We start from the raw sequence: 26,222 nt of genomic DNA, 5'->3' as shown, positions 1-26,222 counted from the left end.
AACAATAAGTTAAATTGTGAAATGTTATTACATTTTAAAATTAATAAAATAAATAAATACACATTTACATTAAATTATTAATGAGACACTTAACACATTTGTTTAGTTTCAATTTGAATTAAGTCACCATTTAATGAATAATCCCATTGTTTATTTCATGTGTCGGCACATTTTTAATTGATATTTTCTGTCAAACGTTTAATGAAATAAACAATGAAATAATTAAATTGCGAAATAAATCATTAAATTGTGAAATAAATATCATTTTTACATACAATTTAATGACATATTTGATTTGAATTAATTCACAATTGAATTATTTATTTCACAATTTATTACCTGCTTCACAGATGCGTGAAATAAACAATGAAATAATTAAATTGCTAAATAAATGAATAAAGATATGTTTAACTTAAATTATTAGTGACAGATTTGATTTCAGTTTGAATTAATTCACAATTTAATTAATGTCAATGTTTATTTTAATGCACCTGTGGGTCAGCGCTTTATAATTTATTATTTTTTAAATTTATTAAAATGTAAAATAAATAATATAATTGTGAAATAAATATAATTTTACATACAATTTAATGTCACATTTATTTGATTTGAATTAATTCAAAATTGAATTATTTATGTACCGGCCTCACAGATACGTGAAATAAACAATTAAATTGTGAAATAAATAGTTAAAAAAATAAAGATATGTTTAACTTAAATTATTATACACATATTTTTGATTTCAGTTTGAATTAATTCACAATTTAATGATTTATTTCACAATTTAATTAATAATATTGTTTATTTCATGAACCTGTGCGTCAGCGCTTAATGATTTATTATTTTTTAAATTATTTATTAAAATGTGAAATAAATCATTTAATTGTGAAATAAATATAATTTTACATACGTAAATAAATAATAAATATTAAAAAATAATTTTAATTTAAAAATAAATATTTAAAAAAATAAAGATATGTTTAATTTAAATTATTAGTCACATATTTTTTATTTCAGTTTGAATTATTTCACATTTTGATTAATAATATTGTTTATTTCATGAACCTGTGTGTCAGTGCTTTATTATTTGGTAATATTTTTTATAAAATTATTTATTCATTAAAATGTGAAATAACTGACATGTGAGTACATCCTTAGCACAAAGCTTTATACTGTACTCTAACTTAAGTTGCCTTTTAAGGTTTTAAAAAAGTCCAACAAATATTAAAGTGGCCCCCTCATCTTCCATCCTGAGGCCCCCTGTGGGAAAAAAGTTTGGGACAAAGTCAGATTATTGTATTCATGTGTTTATAAAAAGCCACAGGTGGACCAGTCCAGCTCCATCGTTCTTGCTACTGCCTTGTTGACTTTCATATTTATTATGGTTGCACGCCCATTGCAGGTAGAAAATGCAGCATACAGACAACACACAACATGTCCATTAGTCAGATTATTGACAAAGAAGCAATTCATCGGACATAAATCATTTGGAATGTCGATGGAGGGACGGAATGTTCAAATGAAAATAACTTTTCATTTCTTCACATAATGTGGCCATGGAACTCTCTCCACGTTCACCATGTTTATCTTTGATGCATATGATTTCATTTCTGTGGTTTTTTTCCAGGAAATGTGCAGTTTTTCCAGCCCCACTGCTGTAAAAGTCACCAACATGTGTCGTAAAAAGTATTTTTTCTTTGACAGTTTATCACTGATTGTTACTTCGTCACTACCCTAAATTCCAGACTATAAGCCGCTACTTTTTTTCCTTATAAGACGGGCGGCTAACTTGTGGATTTTTCTTCGCTGACGGCAAAAACAATAATTAAAAGGAAAAACGCTGACAGGGTGTTTTATTGTTTGTGCTACTATGGCACTATTCCATTCATCAGTAGTGTTTATTGTTCTGTCTTCTAGCCGTCCATAGCGTTTCTACTCATATGGATTCTCCATTCATCACTCCAAGCAACGTTTTACAATATAACTAAAACCGTTTACACTTACTAAACCGTCCCATTTGTGACGTCTGTAGGATTGTTTGCATGCATATTTGTACGTGCTATCGTAATGTAATGAAGTTACTGTTGTTAGCGTCAGCTAATATGCTAACACATTTACGATTGTCTGTTAGTATTATTAACTTTCAATGGCATTCTTTTTTTATTGTTTCAGTTTCACAAATTCCTCAGTAAATTCACCAAAACGTCACCGTGGAGTTATTGAGTCTATTTAGCTGATTGGAGAGCTAGCTTCTGCAGCTAGTGGATCCATGACGATGACTTCTGTTTTGTTTGATCAGCCGTTTTACTGCCGTGTCACAGACATTGTTTGGAAACAATTAAAGTGTGTTTACAGAATCTTTTTGCATAAATAACTCATTTCACAACGTATATATCTGCGGCTTATAGTCTGGTGCGGCTTATATATGGAAAATATGTATTTCTTCTAAAAATTTAGTGGGTGCGGCTTATATACCGGCTCTCCCTATGGACCGGAAAATACGGTATACTCTAGAGATCGACCGATATGGTCTTTCCAGGGCCGATACTGATGCTCATTCGCGGTAAAAGTTATTTAAACACAAATAGTATGCGTCAGTTAACTGGACAAAGCTATAAGTTATTGTTTTTAAGATAATTTTTCAGAAAATGTGGAACCAGGCGCTACATAATGTTTTATGCGACGCCATTGTTGCGCCAAAAAAACATTAGCCCACGCTCCCGAGTGTTGCCGAGGCTTCTCAAGCGGACTCCATGGCGGAAACAAACAAAACGGGGCCGGGAGACGGCGGGGAAGAAGGACAAAAACTGGATTTCCCGGAAAAAAGGGAACATTTTGACAGGTATGCAAAGATGCACTGTAGGTGACCAGCACTGCATCAGAAGAAAATAAAGAGGGGGCTGACAAACTCAAATACATGACTTGTCAGATTTCAAAATATAGAGTGATTTATTTTGAAAGGAATAAAAAAGGGGATCCAGCAAAAGCAAAAACTGATTTTTTTTTTTCCTAATGCAGTGGTTATTTTTTAGAATCGACTTTTAGATGCATCGCAATTCGGACATGGGCGATTGTAAAATGGATCAATAAACATTAATAATCAATTATTTATTCATTGTAAATAAATAATGCAGACAGTTCTAAAATTTGACCGCAGAGAGCTGACCAACTCCTTTATTTTAGGGCACTTATGTTGCAGTTTTGCACACTTTTCTATTAATTTATTAAACATAATGGACATGAATTCGACTGTTTCTTATTACAAATGCACTGTTTTAAAAAGTTGCAAGTGAAACCAAAATAAATGTAAAACTGCATCAATATACATGAATTAAAGATGCATCAATAATAGATTTTTAATTCCATCGGGATGTGACCGAAGATTTCCACCTCTACTTTACTAATTTTGTATTTTTATTAAATACTGGTATCATGTAGTTGATGTAGTTCTGTTGTGAGAGAGGAAAAAAGAAGATCCAATTCACGTCAAAATGCCAAATATAATATGAATTGTCCGATCCCTACTTTATCCCTTTATTTGTTAAATATCCTTATCAACGCAACAAAGCATTTCCCTTCTTAATGTTTACAAACCACAAAATAAATCATTTTAGGTTGTTACGTCAACATGATTGGGTTATATTCTATAAACTAAAAAGGTTCCATGTTCCATTTCACCCCCAGTCTTTTTATTCATTACTGCCATCTTGTGGCGGACAAAGGACACAGCATCAATGTAGAATAATCAACACGAGCAAAAGTAACAAATATTTGTTTGGAGTTGGCGTAACTGCCAAGGTAATGTAGTTATGAGTTGTAGCATGTCGTGAAAGAACCGGAATTCTCACTTAACGAGAAGTAGAGGAAATGTAACTTTTTATAAAGTAGGCAGCCAATGAAACCCAAATCAGAACAACCATCTTTGTTTTTTGATCAATTATTAAAGTAGCAGTAGAGTGGAAAAACAAGTTGCCTCCATATTGAAGCTATTATCTGATTTATGACACCAATACTTCCAAAGTTTGCGGATAAATAGTATCAATCTCACTGAGATTTTTGATAGATAATGAGGAAGCCATTCAAATGGTCGCGTGACGTAGAGGAACCACAGATCCCTTCCCCATCAACAGCAATGCTAATCGAGCAGATTCGTAAGAGCCAACAACGATTACTTTGGGAAAATTATGATCCAGGATCTTATATTTTTGAGCCCGAACACAAAGAGGATGAGCAATAAGTTTTATAAGCCGAGTGATGGATGCAGCTTTATTGTGACACTATAGCATTAGCAACATTGCTAGGTGCTAAACATATAAACTAATCATCCATCCATCCATTTTCTACCGCTTGTCCCTTTTTGGGGCTGCGGGGGGTGCTGGAGCCTATCTCAGCTGCATAAAAGAACAAATACTTACTGTAATATTGCCACTCTCGCTGGGATGTCGACCAACGGGACGCTCGCATAATTACGTTTAAATAAAGATTCAAACGCAATCCTCAGGAAGGGTTAAAAAAATAGTTCCTGCAAGAAATGCCTTGTGGGTTCTTTTTCGTCCTCTCTGGGGATGTGAAAGTGGACCAGCCTGTCGGTCCACGGCCACATTTGTCTACCAGCAGGTGAGAGATGCATGAATTATCATCTAGAATGTACACTACCGTTCAAAAGTTTGGGGTCACCCACACAATTTTGTGAAACAGCCTTCATTTCTAAGAACAAGAAATAGACTGTCGAGTTTCAGATGAAAGTTCTCTTTTTCTGGCCATTTTGAGTGTTTAATTGACCCCACAAATGTGACGCCCCAGAAACTCAATCTGCTCAAAGGAAGGTCAGTTTTGTAGCTTCTGTAACGAGCTAAACTGTTTTCAGATGTGTGAACATGATTGCACAAGGGTTTTCTAATCATCAACTAGCCTTCTGAGCCAACGAGCAAACACATTGTACCATTAGAACACTGGAGTGATAGTTGCTGGAAATGGGCCTCTATACACCTATGTAGATATTGCACCAAAAACCAGACATTTGCAGCTAGAATAGTCATTTACCACATTAGCAATGTATAGAGTGTATTTCTTTAAAGTTAAGACTAGTTTAAAGTTATCTTCATTGAAAAGTACAGTGCTTTTCCTTCAAAAATAAGGACATTTCAATGTGACCCCAAACTTTTGAACGGTAGTGTACTTTTACCAAGTTTAAGACGAAGCAGCAGTGTGTCAACAATAGCAACGTAAACGAGAACTAGCTCACTACTTTCAATGCGCCGCTAAAATAGTCCGTCTGCGTTAGCACTTTTAATAACAATATCACTCATATTTGGTTAATTTTCAGGTCAGGACATGTAAATGGAGTATTGTTGGCACTTTCTGGATGTTTTGCGAGAGTACAATGAGAGGACCCTCCATATGTTGACTCAATTGTTAGATATTTATTTATGATTTAGAACTGAAAAAATCCAAACATATGTGTTCTTGTCTTACATAAGGATTGTGAAGGATAAACGGCACATCTCTTTCCACGGTTTGCGTATTTCCAGTATGACTGCTCTAATAATATGGTCATAGTGCAGAAGCTTACAGTGATGTCAATCTCCAAAAAAAGTCAAAGGTATTGGGAGAGGAATTTGTGGCATTTTGTGATGTTTAAACAGTATTTTTAACATACTTTGTGTATTGTAAATACAGTTGGATATGGTTTAATGGACACAACGAAAGACAAATAAGTGTATAAATAAAGTGAACTTGTTTTTCCACTCCACTGCTACTTGAAAGGAGGGTTGAGCTGACTTTGACCTGCACAACATTCTGCACGTGCATCACATAAAAACGTTCTGTCTTAGTGACCTCTGTGCTTTGCCCTTGTCCTCACCATCCTTGTTTTGGAGCCTCTCGTCAAAAACCCGGTTTTCTTTTTCCTCACGTGTGATTGTTGCTGTTGGTTAGCTGTCTCTTTGTGGGCGAGTCTCTTACTCTCTGGGCCAGGCAGTGAGCGTGGACGGGCACGCCGCCGGGCAGACACACCACGTCGGGCTCGCTGAAGGTGTTGTGGCACAAGTGGCATCCCTTCTTGGCGGACACAGTGATCGGCTTCTTCGTCTCTTTCAGCTGCGCCACCAAAGAAAAGGCCAGATTAGAACCTCAAAAACGATTGTGTGCCTCACAGAGCGGCCATTTTGTGCCCGGCAGCACATTCTTAGTGGGCATTTTTCTCGTTTCGCCAGCTCAATATGAGTCAAAGTCAATCAAAGTTTATTTATATAGCCTTTACAGTGTTTCCCATAAACTGCCAAGATACCTGTGGCTGTGGGGGCGTGGCTGTGGGCGTGGTCACCATGACATCATCGAGTAATTTGCATAATTTACTACAATGATATGATTTTCTCTAAAAAGGCTCAAAAAAATGTATACTTACTAATTAATAATAACAGTTTTGTTTTAAACGTCCATCCATCCATCCATCCATCCATTTTACAATATAATTACAACACTTTATGTACATATTTATATACAGATTTGAACAATAAGTTATTCACTGAAATATATTTAGTAATTGTGGTTCTTACAAAAAATATATCTTATAAAATATAAAAGCTAAAATGTCTCTTAAAGCTCTGCCCCTTTAATTAGTGCATACTAAATAATTTAACTTTAGCCTACTACTACAACCATATTATTTACCAGCAACATAAAGTGAAACAGAGGCAGAGGTGTCCTGCCACAGTCAGTAACAAATAAACAGAAAACAGTAGTGGTCAAATACAAATAAGGCAACAAGAGAAGTATCCTACACTTCTCTTTTGTAAAGTAAATCTGAACAGACTATATGGGCATCTACATTAACTATATGATTTGCCTGAGAAGCTGGACAGGACAAAAAAAAAATATATATTTTTTTTTATTTTTTTATTTTTTTTATTTGTGGCGGACGTAATTCTTTCGTGGTGGGCCGCCACAAATAAATGAATGTGTGGGAAACACTGCTTTAATCACAAGTGTTTCGAAGGGCTGCACAAGCCACAACAATGAACATGTACCATGAATTAATTAACGTGGACCCCGACTTAAACAAGTTGAAAAACTCATCGAGAGAATGCCAAGAGTGTGCAAGGCGGTAATCACAGCAAAGGGTGGCTATTATGAAGAAACTACAATATAAAACATGTTTTAAGTTATTTCACCTTTTTTTGTTAAGTACATAACTCCACATGTGTTCATTCATAGTTTTGATGCCTTCAGTGACAATCTACAATGTAAATAGTCATGAAAATAAAGAAAACGCATTGAGTGAGAAGGTGTGTCCAAACTTTTGGCCTGTACTGTAGGTCGTACGTCAGCATCCAAAAGGAGCATTTGTAATCTGTAACAAGATGGTTTATTATAATATATTAGGAGAATCGTGTTGAATGGAGAATCGTCACCCCAAGAATGGAATCGTGAAGTACCCAAAGACTCCCCCCTCTGCACAGTAGTGATGTGTAGTTAGAATGAGGAATATAAATACTTGAATACTGGACCAAGTTGTAGTCAATGAAGTGTGCTCACCTTGTCATGCAGTAGTTGAAGGTGCTCGGAGTGGGCGAGTCCGAGGGCGAGGCGGGACGTGCGTGAGGCGTGCATGTTGGCTCTGATGGCTCGACCCAGGAAGGGCCGCAGCAGCTGTAGCGACCAGCTGTCCGGCAGAGTCCTCAGCACGCGCACCGCGTCAAACGTCTCGCCGTGACGATTCAGCAGGTCCACCGCCGCCATCTCCAGATTGCCGCGGTCTCCACGCGCCGGGGAGTCCCCGGCTGCGCAATGTTGGAGATACACCCCCAGGAGGAGGTGGAACAGTTGTTGTCGGGCAGCAGGGTCCTGGGAGGAAGAAGCCCAAACACAATAGGCCTCCGCAGACGGGAAGTCTCTCAGCTCGTGCACCAAGATGTCGAGCGCTTTGTCGTGCTCCTCCAGCTTCCCGTGCAGCGTCGCACGCTCTAGCAGCAGCTGCTCGCACTTTTCCACCTTAGCTGAGACAACCAAGTCGCAGAAGAAAACACGCAGAGTCGTCACTTTTGCAACAACCGGTGGCTGGGAGTATTGTTCCTTTCCGTGGTCTCACCTAGAAGATGGTGGGCTTTGTACAGGTTGGACTCCCTGAGGAGAGCCTGGAGTTTCTCTCTGGTGCTGCTCAGCTGCTCCTCATTGGCTGGAGAGTCCGACAGCAGGGACAAGACCCTGTCCACGTACAAGACTGCCAGATGGGTGTGGAATTTCTCCTTCTACGGACAAAACAATAAGACAATAAAATAATGGGAACTGCAGTTCAGCGTTTCTAATTAGGCAGCAGCTTAGAGGGAAGCACCAAAAAATCATGACTTTTATCCATCCCGATTCTAAATTAATTCCTAATTTTCAATAATTGATTTAAGGAAAAAAATATACGTAGAATTAGTTTAAAAAAATATGTTTTAAGCCATTGTCAGGTTCAAACACTGATGACATCTATTAAACAGACAAAGAAGCAAGGAATTAAACAAAGACAGAATTAAATTTGGCTCAATGAGGAGAAACGCGTAGACCTGTACCCTTGCACAGTGTCACCACGCTCTGACGAAAGATTGTACACCTCCTCTTTTATTAGGACTTTCCTTGATGACATGGCAACAGCTGTTTCTAAAGGAAGGGGGTCGTAAACAGCCACTGCCTTTGGTCACAAAACAGTTCAAAGAAAAGGTGCCTGAAGGGGGGTCAGGCCCTGCTTCCTCTCCGCTTTGTAGATCTCGAGTCAAGACAAAATCTTCCTGTGTACTACAACAGTGGTCCCCAACCTTTTTGTAACTGCGCACCGGTCAACGCTTGAAAATTTGTCCCAAGGACCGGGGGGGGGATGTTATGGTATTTTTTTTTTTTTTTTTTGTCAAAGAAATACAATCCTGTGCGCTTACGGACTGTATCCCTGCAGGCTGTATGGATCTATATTGATATATAATGTATAAATTGTGTTTTTATGTTGATTTAATAAAAATAAAAATAAAAATAAATTGTTTATTTATTTATTTTGAAATTTTTTGTGCGGCCCGGTACCAATCGATCCACGGACCAGTACCGGGCCGCGGCCCGGTGATTGTGGACCGCTGTATTACAATACATCAAAGAAACCGTCACCTTCATGTCGCTTCCCATCCTACACAGTGGAGTTTTACAAGCCTTTTGTTTGGTAGGATCAAAGACAACGTTTGTCCTATCGCCAGGAACTCATTGAACCACAAAGTTTTGTGATAACTTAGATACAATTATTCTGACAGCCATCTCCCTGCAATCTGTTTTGAAAAAGGCACATATGATTTTTTTTTCTACATTTGAAATAATGGTGGTTCTTTAGTCAAAATGTTGCATAGATTATGTTTTACGGAGCGTCATCAGGTCGCTTTCTGACCGTCTCGTTTGTGGGCGGTCTTATTTACGTGCCTCCACTTCGACAACGCGTTCTCCCCGTCTTCTTTGTTGTACCGGCAGTTTTTAGTGCTCTCATAGAGAGTCTACTGACATATATATGTTAGAACTGTGCGATTATGGCTGAAAACTATATCACGATATAGATTTTTTATGTTGATCGATATCAATAATTCTTGATATTTTGTATAGCCTGCAAATAAATACAGTAACACAATTTCCAGCTAACCGAGGGTGCTATTTTTTTAGCAACTACACGACGATAAGTTAACGCAACTAATTTGCATATACCGTTTTTTCCGGACTGTAAGTCGCAGTTTTTTTTCATAGTTTGGCCGGGGGTGCGACTTATACTCAGGAGCGATTTATGTGTGAAATTATTAACACATTAGCGTAAAATATCAAATAATATTATTTAGCTCATTCACGTAAGAGACTAGACGTATAAGATTTCATGGGATTTAGCGATTAGGAGTGACAGATTGTTTGGTAAACGTATAGCATGTTCTATATGTTATAGTTATTTGAATGACTCTTACCATAATATGTTACGTTAACATACCAGGCACCTTCTCAGTTGGTTATTTATGCCTCATATAACGTACACTTATTCAGCCTGTTGTTCACTATTCTTTATTTATTTTAAATTGCCTTTCAAATGTCTATTCTTGGTGTTGGCTTTTATCAAATAAATGTCCCCAAAAAATGCGACTTATACTCCAGTGCGACTTATATATGTTTTTTTCCTTCTTTGTTATGCATTTTCGGCCGGTGCGACTTATACTCCGGAGCGACTTATAGTCCGAAAAATACGGTAGATGTGTGTGTGCATAGAATAGAAAAACAGATCACCGTGTTTGTGACTTCTACTGCGTTCCATTTTGCTCAAAAGGTGGTGCAATATTCCTCTGACAAACCAGACTGTCGTCCGAGCGTGGTACCTGTGTCCGCCTTTCAAGCACCAGGTGTTCCAAATAGAGGAGGAGAGCCTCCCTGTGCTCTCCCAGGTATGCGATGACATCGTCAGGCTTCAGGTCTGCCTGGGCCTGATCACCGGACCTCTTGGAAAAGATGTGGACAGCCGTCTATGTGGGGGAAGAAAACAAAGCCTGCGTTACCACGGTGTTTGTACTCCGTCTTACGTAATATCAGCAAATGTCAACAATGTACAATAGCTTTAGGGCACAGGTGTCAAACTCAAGGCCCCGGGGCCAAATCTGGCCCGCCACATTATTTTATGTGGCCCGCGAAAGATTAGAAATATGTGTTAATAAAATGCTTAATCTTTTCTTACTAAATAGATTTGTTCTTTCCCTTTTGACATTAAAAATCACATACTGCATGCAATTGCATATCTATTAAAATTCAATATATATTATCCAACTATTATATTATCAGGTATCCCGAAAAATATTTTTTGTTAAAATAAAGATGAATACTGTACTTAAATATCTGCTTGACTTATGATTTCAAAACAAATTATCACTCAAACTGTAGACTGTAAAATTGACAATAGATTTTACGGTTAAATTCCGGAGACTGAGTTTTTTTTTACCGTAAAATCGACTTTAGTACTGTTTTTTTCATTATACAGTAAGACACTAAAACATAAAAAAACAACAAAAAAAAACATCAAAACAACAAGATTTTACGGTAAAAAAAACCAAAAAACGGGCAGCTCTGTTGCTTAAATTTTACAGCTAAAAACAGTGCAATTGTTTCTCCAACCCATTCCAGTTATTCAAGTTTTTTGTATGCTGTAAAAAAAAACACTGCTTTTACTGTAAAATTCTGGTGACTGAGCTTCCAGTTTTTAAAGTAAAATTTTAATATTTTTTTGCAGCTTATGTAGAAAAATATATTGTTAATGTATTTTATATATATATATATATATATACATGTATATTAATATATTACTCATTGTTAAAAGCGGCCCTCTGAGGGCAACTATAACCATAACCTCAATGAAAACCAGTTTGACACCCCTGCCTGACAATGTTTTGGTTCTTACTGACACTTACCAAAATGTGTGTGTTTTTATAACTTCTCATTATGAACTGAAACAGGACTAAACTACCAGTAACAGAGGTGGACTTACAGCGGGATCCTTGTGTAGCGCCCAGTTTGCGTACTTCCACACAAGGTCCAGATTGGCCGTGGAACAGAGAAAGTCCACAATGTAGTCAAAGAGATCCGGCCTTGTAGAATCCTCTAGATGGCCGTCAGCGACACGGGTCCACATCTGATGGAAGATGTTTGAAGAAAAATGAATAACGGGAGTTCTCTTCTTGTCACATTAACAAGTTACTTTATGAGTAGGCCAAGGTGAACTTAGTTTGCAGCAGGACATCCATTAACAATATCACGGTTTGGGGCTATCAATATACAGTACAGGCCAAAAGTTTGGACACACCTTCTCCTCATTTCAATGCGTTTTTCTTTATTTTCATGACTATTTACATTGTAGGTTGTCAATGAAGGCATCAAAACTATGACACCTGTGAAGTGAAAACCCTTTCAGATGACTACCTCTTGAAGCTCATCGAGAGAAGACCAAGAGTGTGCGAAGCAGTAATCAGAGCAAAGGGTGGCTATTTTGAAGAAACTAGAATATAAAATATGTTTTCAGTTATTTCACCTTTTTGTTGTTAAGTACATAATCCACATGTGTTCATTCATAGTTTTGATGCCTTCAGTGACAATCTACAAATCAATTAGCAAAGGTTTATTTATTTTTTGTACATAAAGTACCAATGATTGTCAGACACACACTAGGTGTGGCGAAATTATTCTCTGCATTTGACCCATCACCCTGGTTCACCCGCTGGGAGGTGAGGGGAGCAGTGGGCAGCAGCGGTGGCCGCGCCCGGGAATCATTTTTTGTGATTTAACCCCCAATTCCAACCCTTGATGCTGAAATGTCGAAATTCAAATCTATGTATTGTTTGTAAATATTTTAGTTTGGTTGCAAAAAATGTTTTTCATTTTTCCCCCAAAAAATATATATATTTTTTTTTAACCAATATGCTTCAAAATATTTATTTTTTAAATTTCAAATACACTTTTTGTTTGCAAATATGTTTGGTGTTGAAAATTTATTTTTTTTCAAATCCATGCTTTTGCAGGGAGGTAATGGGTCCCATTTTTATAGTCTTTGGTATGACTCGGCCAGGGTTTGAACTCACAACCTATCGATCTCATGCAGACAGTTCTAAAAAGTTCCTTCATTTTAGGATACTTATGTTCCAGTTTCGCACAAAATTCCATGAATGTGAAGGGAATTTCTTATTACAAATGCACTGTTTTTAAAAGTTGCAAGCAATAAACGCTGAAAAAGAAATGTAAAACTGCATCAATGTACATAAATTAAAGATGCATCAATAATCAATTTTTAATCGAATTGTGAGGTGGCCCAAGATTCCCCCCTCTACGAATCTAACAGGTAGCATTCGTCAAGTAACAAAATATTCGGCGTGATTAATGTTTACAATCGTGCCGCGGGCCGTAAATGGTCCCCGGGACCACACTTTTGGACACCGTTCTTTTAAAAGTATTTGTTAACTTCTGGCCCGGGCCCCACTCAAAATAACACCATTGACCTAGTAAATATTACTCTTGATATTAATCGTACTTAATAATTATATCTAACCTACTTACAGTTTACAACCTTGGCAAATGTTATGAAAGCATGTGTTCATCACAAAGATTATCATCACGTTTTAGGTCAGGCTGATTACAAAAATAAACACGAATCAAATATACTGCAAACGAAGTATACATTTATATACAAATATGTAGTGCTAAACTAAATAAATAAAATAAATTCTAACTAAATTAATAAACAATATCTATATATACGTTTCTTAAAAAAACTGTCAATAAAATATGAGTGCAAATGAAAATACAGCTTCAACACTTTGGTCATCATTTTTGCGCCTAAGAAACTTCAGACTCCTTCTGTTTGTTTGATATGGTCATTACTGCCACAAGTAGTGGAAAAGTGTATTGCAACTAAGTACTGGCCCATACGGACGAAAGCTGGGAAACATATTTTTGGCGGCCCAACAATGGGCCCTATGGTTAAGAAACACTGTTATAATCAACGGATGGATATGAAATTGATCAAGATTTAAGCATTGAAAGTAAAAAAAAAAACAATAATAATGTTTGGATTATTTTTTTTAAACATGATTTTGTCATTTTTGTGGATTTTTTTTTAAACTATCATTGGCATAACCTGTAGTAGCTCCTCGGGATCTTGCAAAGGTTTCTTAAGATCTTGGAATCTTTTCTTGGGACTGTGGGTTTTTTACTCCTTTTTTCCCCACCACAATACAAATATTCTGGTATGAATTATTCCTAGTTAGAATCTACCTGAAGAGCTGCTGGATCCTGGCCGTTAGAATGGTAGAGCAGCCCGAGTGCAAAATATCTGGAACACAAGCAGATGAAACGCAATGTGTTTAGTTCACTTTTTTTTTCATAAAAAAACAAATACATAGACAAATATTGATAGACAGAATACTAAAATGGAAACTATTGACTTTACACTCCTTATGAAGACACTGGTCAAAACAAATAGTCATAGTCTGCAACCTGTACACGGATGCATAAATGGCACTAACTTTACAATGTGTTTTAAATAATGAAATAACACCCTCACGCACATTAGCTTTGTGTGTTGTTAACTAACTATAGCGATGTGGCTGTTGTATATTGTATATTTATATTTATATATATATATATATATATATATATATATAATTTTAGATTTTTTTGGTTACTCAATTTTGTAGGCGAGGCCTCATCTTATAAACGCCTTTTAAGAGAATGACAACTACATAAAATATTTGTTACCCCACAATTGCAATTTTTTTTATATTTTGGAAAATGATTTGGAAATTGTTTAAATTCAAATCTATTTATTGTTTGCAAATACTTTATTTTGGTTGCAAATTTTTTTTTTCAATGTTAAAAAAAAATAAAGAAAAATTGAAACCAAAACTTTGTTTGAAAGTGATCTGACAATTGTTTAAATTCCAATCTAGTTATTGTTTGCAAATATTTTATTTTGGTTGCAAATTTTTTTGTGATTTTTTTTCAAAAAAATAAAAAAATATTTAAAACCAAAACTGTTTGAAAATGATCTGAAAATTGTCAAAATTCAAATCTATGTATTGTTTGTAAATATTTTAGTTTGGTTGCAAAAATTTTTTTTAATTTTTCCCCCAAAAAAAGATTTTTTAAATTTTTTTTAGCCAATGTTTGAAAATATTTATTTTTTAAATTTCAAATACACTTTCTGTTTGCAAGTATGTTTGGTGTTGAAAAAAAATTTTTTTTCAAATCCATGCTTTTGCAAATAATTGATTTCATTTAAAAAAAAAAAAAGAGAATAAAAAAAAAAGCATTTGCAACCTAAATTTTTGTGTGAAAAAGATGTTTTTCATTTCAAATCCACTTTTTTGTTTGCAAAAATATTGTGGGAGCTGAAATAAAAAACATTTGTAACATTTCTCTCCATAGTGGTGTTCTGGTTGGAAAATGTAACTGTGAGCGAGTTGCAAACATCCCATTTAATACGAAACTTTGATTAAATGTTTACTGATGACTCTTTGCAGGGCTATAAACGTGCCTTCAGCTAAAAGCGCCATTGTCAGTTTTATGTGCAAACATTGTTTAAAATGGTCAGCTTTTACCAAGTGTTCCAACATCATTCGCCATTATACACACTTGTGATATTTCTCCAGCCACGGGACACAGTCTGCTAACAGACAGGCATTGTCTGACGCCAGCAGGTCCAGAAGGCTCTCATGATCTTGTTCGGCATACAGTTTCAACAATGCCGTGTCCACGTCCTCTCTGCAACCGTTTGCTACCTCCGTGCTTCGCACCTGCAAGGTGAGGAGGACAAGAGTGCAGGGAACAGCATGAGGTGTACAGGTGACAAGTGAGAGCACCTCAAAGAATAGAACTTGTAGAAAAAGAGCCAAGTCCTAATTCCTCACTCACCTCTGCCAAATAGCTGATCAGGAATTTCTTGCACCGCAACACTTTCTCCTGGTCTCCCTGCGCCAAGTGATTGAGGTCTGCAAACTGGTGCAGAGGAGGGTGGCAGCGTGTGAATGAAGAAGATGCCGGCAGCAGCAGCGGGTAGAGAGAAATCAGCTCCCGCACGTCCAGATGACCTTTCCTGCAAAGACGTAAACAAAGGCATGCATGAGCTTTTAAGACAGTCAAACAACAAGTGTGCAGAACTGTAGATAGTGGTGTCATTCTTGATTTCCCTTTCCCTTCTAACACACTATAAAAATACAATAACAGAAAAAAGAAAAAAAAGGGGTGAAATGTAACAAGAAAAAGTTGCCATGAATTCTGTTTGGTTTTAAATTGTCATTGTTCAAAAAATAGAAATTAATTAAAATCAATGTTATGATTTATTGACATATTGAAGGCTCCTATTAATTCACATCAAATATTCCACTTTGACATATTTTGGGGGGAAAATATTGCATATTTTGTTTGTTTTCTATGACAAAAACAGCATAAAATAAACAAACAATTATAAAAACTTTGTTGGGTTGTTTTTGACCTCGGGGCCCAACGTTTCCACTACAGATGGACCCGGGCCCCACTCAAATATAACCATTGACCTAGTAAATATTACTCTTGATATTAATCGTTCTTAATAATTATATCTAACCTACTTACAGTTTACAACCTCGGCAAATGTTAGGAAAGCATGTGTTCATCACAAAGATTATTATCACGTTTTAGGTCAGGCTGATTACAAAAATAAATACTAATCAAATATACTGCAAACTTAGTATACATTTATATACAATTACGTAGTGGTAAAATAAATAAATAAAATACATTATAACCAAATTAATAAACAATATTTATATATATGTTTCTTACATAAACTGTCAATAAAATATAAGTGCAAATGAAAATACAGCTTCAACACTTTAGTCATAATTTTTGCGCTTAAGAAACTTCTCTTGACTTTAGCTCCAGACTCTTTCTGTCTGTTTGATATTGTCATTACTTCCCGCCATCAGTGTGTGAATGTGTGTGTGTGAATGGGTGAATGTGGAAATAGTGTCAAAGCGCTTTGAGTTCCTAAAAGGTAGAAAAGCGCTATACAAGTACAACCCATTTACCATTACTGCCCCAAGTGGTGGAAAAGTGTATTACAACTGAGTACTGGCCCATACGGATATTTAGCAGCCCAACAATGGGCCCTATGGTTAAGAAACCCTGTTATAATCAATGGATAGATCTGAAATTGATCAAGATTTAAGCGTTGAAAGTTAAAAGAAAAATAATGTGTGACTTATTTTTAAAACACCACGAGTGGGGCCCTTTTGCAATTTTAGTGGATTTTTTTTTAAAACTATCATTGTTCAAAAATTAATAATAAATTAAAATCAATGTTATTATGAATTATTGACCTATTTAAGGTTTCACTTATTTCACATCAAATATTCCACTTTGAAATATATTTTTGGAGAAAATATTGCATATTTTGGATTTTTGCCATAAAAACAGGGTTTTCTTTATTAAAATGGTATACAAACTGAAAGAAAATTAAAAAAACGTTATATTAACACACAGATCTGAAGTTGATCTGGAGATTTAAGCTTTGGAAAACATGTTTAATGTATGACTTATTTTTAGAACAATATGAGTTTAGCCCTTTTAGATCCCTGAGAATTTTAATGGATTTTTTTGAATCTTTGAAATATTTTTTGGGGGAAAATATTGTGTATTTTGTGTTTTTTTCCATAAAAAACAGGGTTTTATTTAACAAAAAGGGTAAAAAAAAAAATATAATAATAATAATAAAACAGATCTGAAGTTGGTCTGGAGATTAAAGCGTTGGGAAAAAAAAAATGTTTAATGTATTCTTATTTTTAACACTTTAACAGGTCCCTGGGACCAACCTTGAAGGGAGCACACGGGGTAAAAAAATCCATAAACATATTGATTTTTGAATATGAAAAACAACAAAAATGGCCCCCGCATGCTTTAACTTTTCAGTGTAAGAATGTGGTCCAGCCATCCATCAGGCAAAGTAAAACTTACCAAAAGTGCTCTTTCGCTTCTACAAATTGAAGCTGGCCAAACTGTATGAAGCCTGCCTGTTGCAGAATTCTTTTGTGCAAGATCTGAGAAATCGTACAAAAAAGAAGAGAAATCAAATAGAAATATTGTTAGGTTTGTGACAAAGTGGACATTATAAAGGGTCAGCGTTTCAGGAGCCATTTTTAAGTTGTATTTTATAAGATAGTTTTCTGTATGCTGCTGACACCCCTGCCATAAGTCATTGACAATTTGCCTAATGATGATAAACTATTAGATCATTACATATATTACATGTACAAAGCATATTGGGGTTCTACCGGGGGGAACCACAAGTGTGAATTAGAGCTGGAGCAATATTAAGCCAGACAAAGTATACAAACAGTATGAATTACCAGGAATTTCTCTTTGGGAATATTTCTTTGTGCTCCCTCTGTAAGGATGAGCGCCTCCTCCACTCTGTGGCTGGCCAGCAAGTCCTGGATCTGTCTCTCCAGTGGCATTGGTACCAGAACGTACACGGCTTTGGTGGACGCCAGAATGACCTTCCCTAAAAAAAAACACTCACAGGTCAGAAAATGCCGGTTCCCACTGCTGCTGTGATCGTGGTGAACATCCACTCTGGAAAGAAGACCTTCAAAGTCCTGTAGAAGGTGTCCATCCCTGAATGAGAGGGTCTGTTTCAGCTGTTGGTCCAGCATGCTGTGGATGGTGATGAAGCTCTCGTCTAAGGCCACCACATACGGGAAGGAGACGGCCGCGCCAATCACTTTCTCGGACCAGCTGACAGGCGCCCGTTGGGAAGCCCCTTCTGCATTGGCAAACATTCCTTTTGGAAAAGGGGTGGGCGGAGACAGATCTTATTGAAGCTTGGTTACTTAGTTTGGTGTTGCATGCAATACTGTATATCGGTGGTGATTGCTCTAAGACTGCAAGGGAAGGTCAGCTTGAGTGGTCAATTATGTACTTCTGTGTTAATGTATCATTGACTAAACATGCCCTAGAATGTGTTGGGTTTTTGTTCAGAATCAGCTACTTTCAGGACAGCTGACTTCATTCTTATTCATTGAAAAAGTAACAAAGTGTATTTTGGTACTTTTCGGTACTTTTGTAAATAAAGGGGACCACAAAAAATGTCATTATTGGCTTTATTTTAACAAAAATCTTAGGGTACATTAAACATATGTTTCTTATTGCAAGTTTGTCCTTAAATAAAATAGTGAACATACAAGACAACTTGTCTTTTATTAGTAAGTAAACAAACAAAGACTCCTAATTAGTCTGCTGACATATGCAGTAACATATTGTGTCATTTTCCATTCTATTATTTTGTCAAAATTATTAAGGACAAGTGGTAGAAAATGAATTATTAACCTACTTGCTCATTAACTGTTAATATCTGGTTATTTTCTGTTTCAACATGTTCTATCTACACTTCTGTTAAAATGTAATAATCACTTATTCTTCTGTTGTTTGGATGCTTTACATTAGTTTTGGATGATACCACAAACTTGGGTATCAATCCGATACCAAGTAGTTACAGGATCATACATTGGTCATATTCAAAGCCCTCATGTGTCCAGGGACATATTTCCTGAGTTTATAAACATAATATACATTTTTAAAAAACAAAAGAAGATTTTGTGATGCTAAAAAATATAGATGTTATCATAGTAGTATCGACTAGATACGCTATTGTACTTGGTATCATTACAGCGGATATTAGGTGTAGATCCCAGTGTTCCCACACATTCATTTATTTGTGGCGGCCCGCCACGAAAGAATTACGTCCGCCACAAATAAAAAAATAAAATAAAATAAAAAATAATAATTTTATTTTTTATTTTATTTTTTTGTCCTGTCCAGCTTCTCAAGCAAATCATATAGTTGATGCAGATGCCCATAGAGGCTGTTCAGATTTACTTTACAAAAGAGAAGTGTAGGATACTTCTCTTGTTGCCTTATTTGTATTTGACCACTACTGTTTTCTGTTTATTTGTTACTGACTGTGGCAGGACACCTCTGCCTCTGTTTCACTTTATGTTGCTGGTAAAAAATATGATTGTAGTAGTAGGCTAAAGTTAAATTATTTAGTATGCACTAATTAAAGGGGCAGAGCTTTAAGAGACATTTTAGCTTTTATATTTTATAAGATATATTTTTTGTAAGAACCACAATTAATAAATATATTTCAGTGAATAACTTATTGTTCAAATCTGTATATAAATATGTACATAAAGTGTTGTAATTATATTGTAAAATGGATGGATGGATGGATGGATGGATGGACGTTTAAAACAAAACTGTTATTAATTAGTAAGTATACATTTTTTTAGCCTTTTTAGAGAAAATCATATCAATGTAGTAAATTATGCAAATTACTCGATGATGTCATGATGACCACGCCCATAGCCACGCCCATAGCCACGCCCCCACCACCACAGGTATCTTGGCAGTTTATGGGAAACACTGGATCCACCAATGGCGTTTGTTTATATTGTAGCATCCTGGAAGAGTTGGTGCTGCAGGGAATTCTGGGAATTTGTTCTGTAGTGTTTATGGTGTGGTGCGGTGCAAATATTCTCCCAAAATGTGTTTGTAGTTGTTGTTTAGTGTGCTTTCACTATATGGCACAGGTTTATGACAGTGTTGGCGTTGTTCATACGGCCACCCTTAGTGTGACATGTATGGCTGTTGAGTAAGTATGCGCTTCATTCACATGTGTGTAGTGCATTTAATGTTAAGATGATCGACTGACTGGTTAATGATCAGATTTAGCGAAATCTTGGCTTCACTTAGGAAACCACAGACCAGTTTCAATACATCCAATGTAACAGTGTTGAAGCTGAGCATCCATTGGGGGAGCATAGAGTGGGTCGGTCCACCACCGCCAAACTTGACAGTCATTGGATAAAAGCTCGGCTTCGTCCCACCCATCGGACGCTCTGCGTCTCTTATAGTGTAGGGAAAGTGGGCTTGGCTTCGGCTAGCCTGGATGCTGAGCTTTCGCACGATGATTGAATGATCTGTCTGAGGCTGGACCACTTTGTTCCATTGACAGCAATCTTTAAATAGGATAATCAAATACTGCCAGAGCATTTTTTAACTTTCATTCTGTTGTTCTGAATTGATGTGGACAATTTCACAATACTCTAAGTGACATTTACTTTGTCAAATCTAGCATCTTTATATATTTTATCTGTTACAAGGGACTGCAATCATACTCCTACTTAAAGAGTGGCAGCTTCCTGCCACTGGAAACAAAAATACAATATATGGATGCTTATTCATTTCCTTTCTCCCCCTCCAACATTGCATGTTCTCTTCTTGTCAGCCAACTTCCCTTAATTCCCTTTGGTTAATGTTGAGCAGATTTTTTGCGCAAAATTGACACAATCTTTGAACTCCCCCAAAAATGGCAGCTTTACAGGCGCCATGTCTGTTTTGCAGAGGAGAAAGGGTTGTGTTTTCTTATGATTTGGTTTGACAAAAAATGTTCGCAAAACGTTTGACACGTACACCGAATTCGTGTACCGTCCCTGTTGTCGTATGGCCAAACACTGCAAACTGCTGTAGTCTGTTTGCCCACGTACCGTTCCGTAGAATTGAGTGCCAAAACTAAAAATCTGTATGATTGTTTACATTCTAAACCATGGCTGGGAAAGACTGAAAAATAAGGAACTTTTAGCAAATAAAGGTGGCGCCTGCATGGTTCTCTGGATTTTTTTTAGTTAAAGAGTATAACTTTGTTACCCCAGCTTTAAGGTACGTTTGTATTTCAATTTGCTTTCTGCATGTCAAACTACAATTGTTCTCTATAAAAAGTGTTTTGTGTTAATACTTTAGGTGTCTGGAATTCATTTATTTGTTTTACATGTCAGCCAATAAGGGGGCTCCTTCATGGGCTCTGCTCACCCCTCCTTTCTTTAAATCCTGCTGTTGGATCTCCACCACAAAGACAGATTATTTTGTCTTTCGGGGTTTTATTTACTAAAATACTTCATTATAAAGGCACTGACACCACACAGATGTACAATTTTTTTCAGAAATGATTACCGTTATGATGATGCCAATATAATTAATTTTTTTTAGGTAAATAATATAACTTAGTTCCCCCAACTTTAAGGTACGATTATATTTCGATTTGTATTCTGCATGTCACACTGCAATTGTTCTCGATAAAAAAGTGTTTTGTGTTAATATTTTTAGGTGTCTGGAATTAATTTATTTGTTTTAGATGATTTTTTATGTCAAAAATTGCTTCGGTTTTCGTACGACTTGGTCTTCGTCAAACCTTTTAGAATGGTTTACTAATGAAAGCCGAGCTACCACTGTATAGAAACCCTGACTGGGTATCGAACATGCGACTTCTGCATGTAAAACATCAACAGGGCTAAAATGTATACATAAAGATTAGAGATGTCCGATAATGGCTTTTTTGCCGATATCCGATATTGTCCAACTTTTAATTACCGATTCCGATATCAACCGATACCGATATATACAGTCGTGGAATTAACACATTATTATGCCTAATTTTGCTGTGATGCCCCGCTGGATGCATTAAACAATGTAACAAGGCAATATTGTAGCGTCCCGGAAGAGTTAGTGCTGCAAGGGGTTCTGGGTATTTGTTCTGTTGTGTTTATGATGTGTTACGGTGCGGATGTTCTCCCGAAATGTGGTTGTCATTCTTGTTTGGTGTGGGTTCACAGTGTGGCGCATATTTGTAACAGTGTTAAAGTTGTTTATACGGCCACCCTCAGTGTGACCTGTATGGCTGTTGACCAAGTATGCGGGCATTCACTTGTGTGTGTGAAAAGCCGTAGATATTATGTGATTGGACCGGCACGCAAAGGCAGTGCCTTTAAGGTTTATTGGCGCTCTGTACTTCTCCCTACGTCCGTGTACCACTTCGTACAGCGGCGTTTTAAAAAGTCATACATTTTACTTTTTGAAACCGATAATTTCCGATCTTACATTTTAAAGCATTTATCGGCCGATATCGGCAGTCCGATATTATCGGACATCTCCAATAGAGATCATTACATCTAGTGTGTGCACGTATTACTAGTGATGTAATAAATGCACATTAAAAACAATACGCACGGTGTGATAACATGAATAGCAAAGCGTGTGTGCCTGAACTTACCAAGACCACCCGGCGCCGCCAAGAGGAACTCCTCCCTACCAATCCTCTTCACAATGGGTCTCCTCTCCTCGCTGTTGTAAGGGAAGAGATCTTGGGCGGCTCCTGTGTGGTAGTTCAGGATCATGTACTGCGTCGCCAACGCCAGGCACAGGAAGTAACCGTCGAGACAGACGGCGCAGGGCTGCTCCGGCGTGGTCACCTCTTTGAGCAGCTGCACCCGGTCCTCATACACCATGTAAATCTGAACAGTCCTGCGCTTCGAGGAAAGGACACCCATCTCTATGCAGAACGGATCGCCGTTCACCGGGTTCTCGTTGATGCAAAACGCCGTCACGCCTCGTATCCGGGCTCCGCCTCCCGCGGCCGACGGCACGGTCTCCAGGGTCACCATGTCCACGAGGAACACCACGCCGTCGCACAGCACGATCAGGCGCTCCAGAGCCGAGGCGGCCCGCAGTTCCGCCACCGGCTTCTTCAGGCCCAGGTACTTGTGAAGCAGTTTCTGGGCCGAGTAAGTCCGCTTCCCTTTGGCGGAGGTAACCTCGTCCAGGAGGAAGTGGTGGATGAAACAGTCGTTGGTTCCCACATATAAGTGCTTCCCGCAACATTCGATACATTCGATGTTGATGCGAGCCTTATCGCCCATGAGGAGGTCCCGCTCCACAGCCGGGATGAGCTCGAAGGCCTTGACACTCATCTTGGCCGAGGCATCTAAACTAGAAGACAAAAGACAGGAAATCATCAGCATACCTGCATGCAAATGATCAAATTAATATTCATTGGTTAACAGTACCACTCACTGTACAAGCACAGGGCTCAAATTTAACCGCGGCAACTTCCGCCCTTGTCATTTGCCGTAACGCCAAAAAAATGTACCAACTTTTGCGGAAAAAAATGCCCTTTTTACTTGTTAATGGACGAGGGATGTACAAACCCTGTTTCCATATGAGTTGGGAAATTGTGTTAGATGTAAATATAAACGTAAAACAATGATTTGCAAATCCTTTTCAACCCATATTCAATTGAATACACTACAAAGACAAGATATTTGATGTTCAAACTCATAAACTTTATTTTTTTTTTGCAAATAATAATTAACTTAGAATTTCATGGCTGCAACACGTGCCAAAGTAGTTGGGAAAGGGCATGTTCACCACTGTGTTACATGGCCTTTCCTTTTAACAACACTCAGTAAACGTTTGGGAACTGAGGAGACACATTTTTGAAGTTTCTCAGGTGGAATTCTTTCCCATTCTTGCTTGATGTACAGCTTAAGTTGTTCAACAATCCGGGGGTCTCCCTTGTGCTATTTTAGGCTTCATAATGCGCCACACATTTTCAATGGGAGACAGGTCTGGACTACAGGCAGGCCAGTCTAGTACCCGCACTCTTTTACTATGAAGCCACATTGATGGAACACGTGGCTTGGCATTGTCTTGCTGAAATAAGCAGGGGCGTCCATGGTAACGTTGCTTGGATGGCAACATATGTTGCTCCAATATGTATGTATGTACCTTTCAGCATTAATGGCCCCTTCACAGATGTGTAAGTTACCCATGTCAGGGGCACTAATACACCCCCATACCATCACAGATGCTGGCTTTTCAACTTTGCGCCTATAACAATCTGGATGGTTATTTTCCTCTTTGGTCCAGAGGACACGACGTCCACAGTTTCCAAAAACAATTTGAAATGTGGACTCGTCAGACCACAGAACACTTTTCCACTTTGTATCAGTCCAACTTAGATGAGCTCAGGCCCAGCGAAGCCAACGGCGTTTCTGGGTGTTGTTGAAAAACGGTTTTCGCCTTGCATAGGAGAGTTTTAACTTGCACTTACAGATGTAGCGACCAACTGTAGTTACTGACAGTGGGTTTCTGAAGTGTTCCTGAGCCCATGTGGTGATATCCTTTACACACTGATGTCGCTTGTTGAAGCAGTACAGCCTGAGGGATGGAAGGTCACGGGCTTAGCTGCTTACGTGCAGTGATTTCTCCAGATTCTCTGAACCCTTTGATGATATTACGGACCTTAGATGGTGAATTCCCTAAATTCCTTGCAATAGCTGGTTGAGAAAGGTTTTTCTTAAACTGTTCAACAATTTGCTCACGCATTTGTTGACAAAGTGGTGACCCTCGCCACATCCTTGTTTGTGAATGACTGAGCATTTCATGAAATCTACTTTTATACCCAATCATGGCACCCACCTGTTCCCAATTTGCCTGTTCACCTGTGGGATGTTCCAAATAAGTGTTTGATGAGCATTCCTCAACTTTATCAGTATTTATTGCCACCTTTCCCAACTTCTTTGTCACGTGTTGCTGGCATCAAATTCTAAAGTCAATGATTATTTGCAAAAAAAAAAATGTTTATCAGTTTGAACATCAAATATGTTGTCTGTGTAGCATATTCAACTGAATATGGGTTGAAAATGATTCGCAAATCATTGTATTCCGTTTATATTTACATCTAACACAATTTCCCAACTCATATGGAAACGGGGTTTGTAACAGTAAACGGTATAAGGATAATTTGCAATAATTCCTGATAGTAATACCGTTTAATTTTTTTATTATTGAAAAAACATCATTTATTAATGCATTTTAGGCAACACAGCTGACTGTATGCATGCGAACTAGCTGTGTTTGGGTTGATAATCATGGCAAACTAACGACACCGACTTTGCTGCGGAGATTTGCCCTCGGAGTGAACGGAGCCCAGCGCTTGGTTTAACGTTGTTTTCCCTCGCTTCCCGACGTGCGTTTAAGAGCGCACTGCTGTGTTTAGATGGAGACAGGTGTGGGCAATATTGGAGACACTTGTCCCCACACTAAAAGTATACAGCGAAGGAAAAAACTATTTGATGTTTTGCAGCAGGCGATGTGTCGTGAACGTTGTCACAACTTGTTTATAAAGTCTTTACTTTGTTGACTGAGATGTTCACTCCTCCTTTTATTTAACTGCAAACTGTATCAGTGTTCAAATAACATCAATACGAGCTAAAATGTTTTGTCATCTCACCGAATTGAACGCAGGCTGTGAAGATTGTTTATTTGACATGTGAGGTATCACTCCGGGGGGTTTTTTGTTGGCCAAACTGTTCTACTGAAACACTAGGGAGGCATTGGAGAAGAACAAAGATTGTTTATTAGACTTCATCCACATTAGCCAAACTGCTTGGTGTTTTATTTTGATATCAAAAAGTAAACACCAGCTTTTTTTTTTTTTTACATTAATTGTGTTTTTTCATGTCAAAAATCATTCATGTGACACATCATTTTGTTAAGGTTTTATTGTGTATAGTTAATTCTTATACGACATATTTTTGCTCAAACTCTTAATGGATCTGTCCCGATACATCATCTACATGTACATATAAATGTACATAACTTTAAAAAAATAATAATTAAATTTTTTTTTAAAACTTGTATCAAAATGTAAAAATAGAGATAAAGGCAACATGTTATGACAAAAAGCTGACAAGTTGATGTTATTAAAGAATAAAAAAGACCTAATATTTGTCTATAAATACTATATGGGTAACGTTTATTTAGTGTTT

The 26,222-nt window shown here is 37.2% G+C and overlaps 1 protein-coding gene across 3 annotated transcripts in view; it reads right to left on the bottom strand.

The window, feature by feature from the left end:
* Positions 1 to 1,318: 1,318 nt before the first annotated feature.
* Positions 1,319 to 26,222, bottom strand: part of tgfbrap1 (transforming growth factor, beta receptor associated protein 1) — a 30,989-nt gene continuing 6,085 nt past the window's right edge. Inside the window, exons 2-14 of one of the 3 annotated variants that reach the window (XM_062035689.1) lie at positions 25,685 to 25,776; positions 22,664 to 23,379; positions 18,146 to 18,340; positions 17,907 to 18,061; positions 17,515 to 17,597; positions 15,436 to 15,616; positions 15,157 to 15,317; positions 13,798 to 13,855; positions 11,522 to 11,665; positions 10,365 to 10,508; positions 8,090 to 8,249; positions 7,537 to 7,997; positions 1,319 to 6,099 (exon numbers count right to left, since the gene is read on the bottom strand). In XM_062035689.1, the coding sequence (XP_061891673.1) occupies positions 5,911 to 6,099; positions 7,537 to 7,997; positions 8,090 to 8,249; positions 10,365 to 10,508; positions 11,522 to 11,665; positions 13,798 to 13,855; positions 15,157 to 15,317; positions 15,436 to 15,616; positions 17,515 to 17,597; positions 17,907 to 18,061; positions 18,146 to 18,340; positions 22,664 to 23,360 (2,628 nt within the window). In that variant the 5' untranslated portion in view covers positions 23,361 to 23,379; positions 25,685 to 25,776 and the 3' untranslated portion in view covers positions 1,319 to 5,910. The remainder of the gene's footprint in view (positions 6,100 to 7,536; positions 7,998 to 8,089; positions 8,250 to 10,364; positions 10,509 to 11,521; positions 11,666 to 13,797; positions 13,856 to 15,156; positions 15,318 to 15,435; positions 15,617 to 17,514; positions 17,598 to 17,906; positions 18,062 to 18,145; positions 18,341 to 22,663; positions 23,380 to 25,684; positions 25,777 to 26,222) is intronic. The other 2 variants (XM_062035680.1, XM_062035699.1) reach the window with 2 other exon arrangements.

This window comes from Entelurus aequoreus, linkage group LG02, assembly GCF_033978785.1.
Source record: "Entelurus aequoreus isolate RoL-2023_Sb linkage group LG02, RoL_Eaeq_v1.1, whole genome shotgun sequence".
In the NCBI taxonomy this organism is placed as follows: domain Eukaryota; kingdom Metazoa; phylum Chordata; class Actinopteri; order Syngnathiformes; family Syngnathidae; genus Entelurus; species Entelurus aequoreus.
The sequence above is the reverse complement of the archived record's forward strand: the minus strand, read 5'-3'. Positions and strand labels throughout refer to the sequence as shown.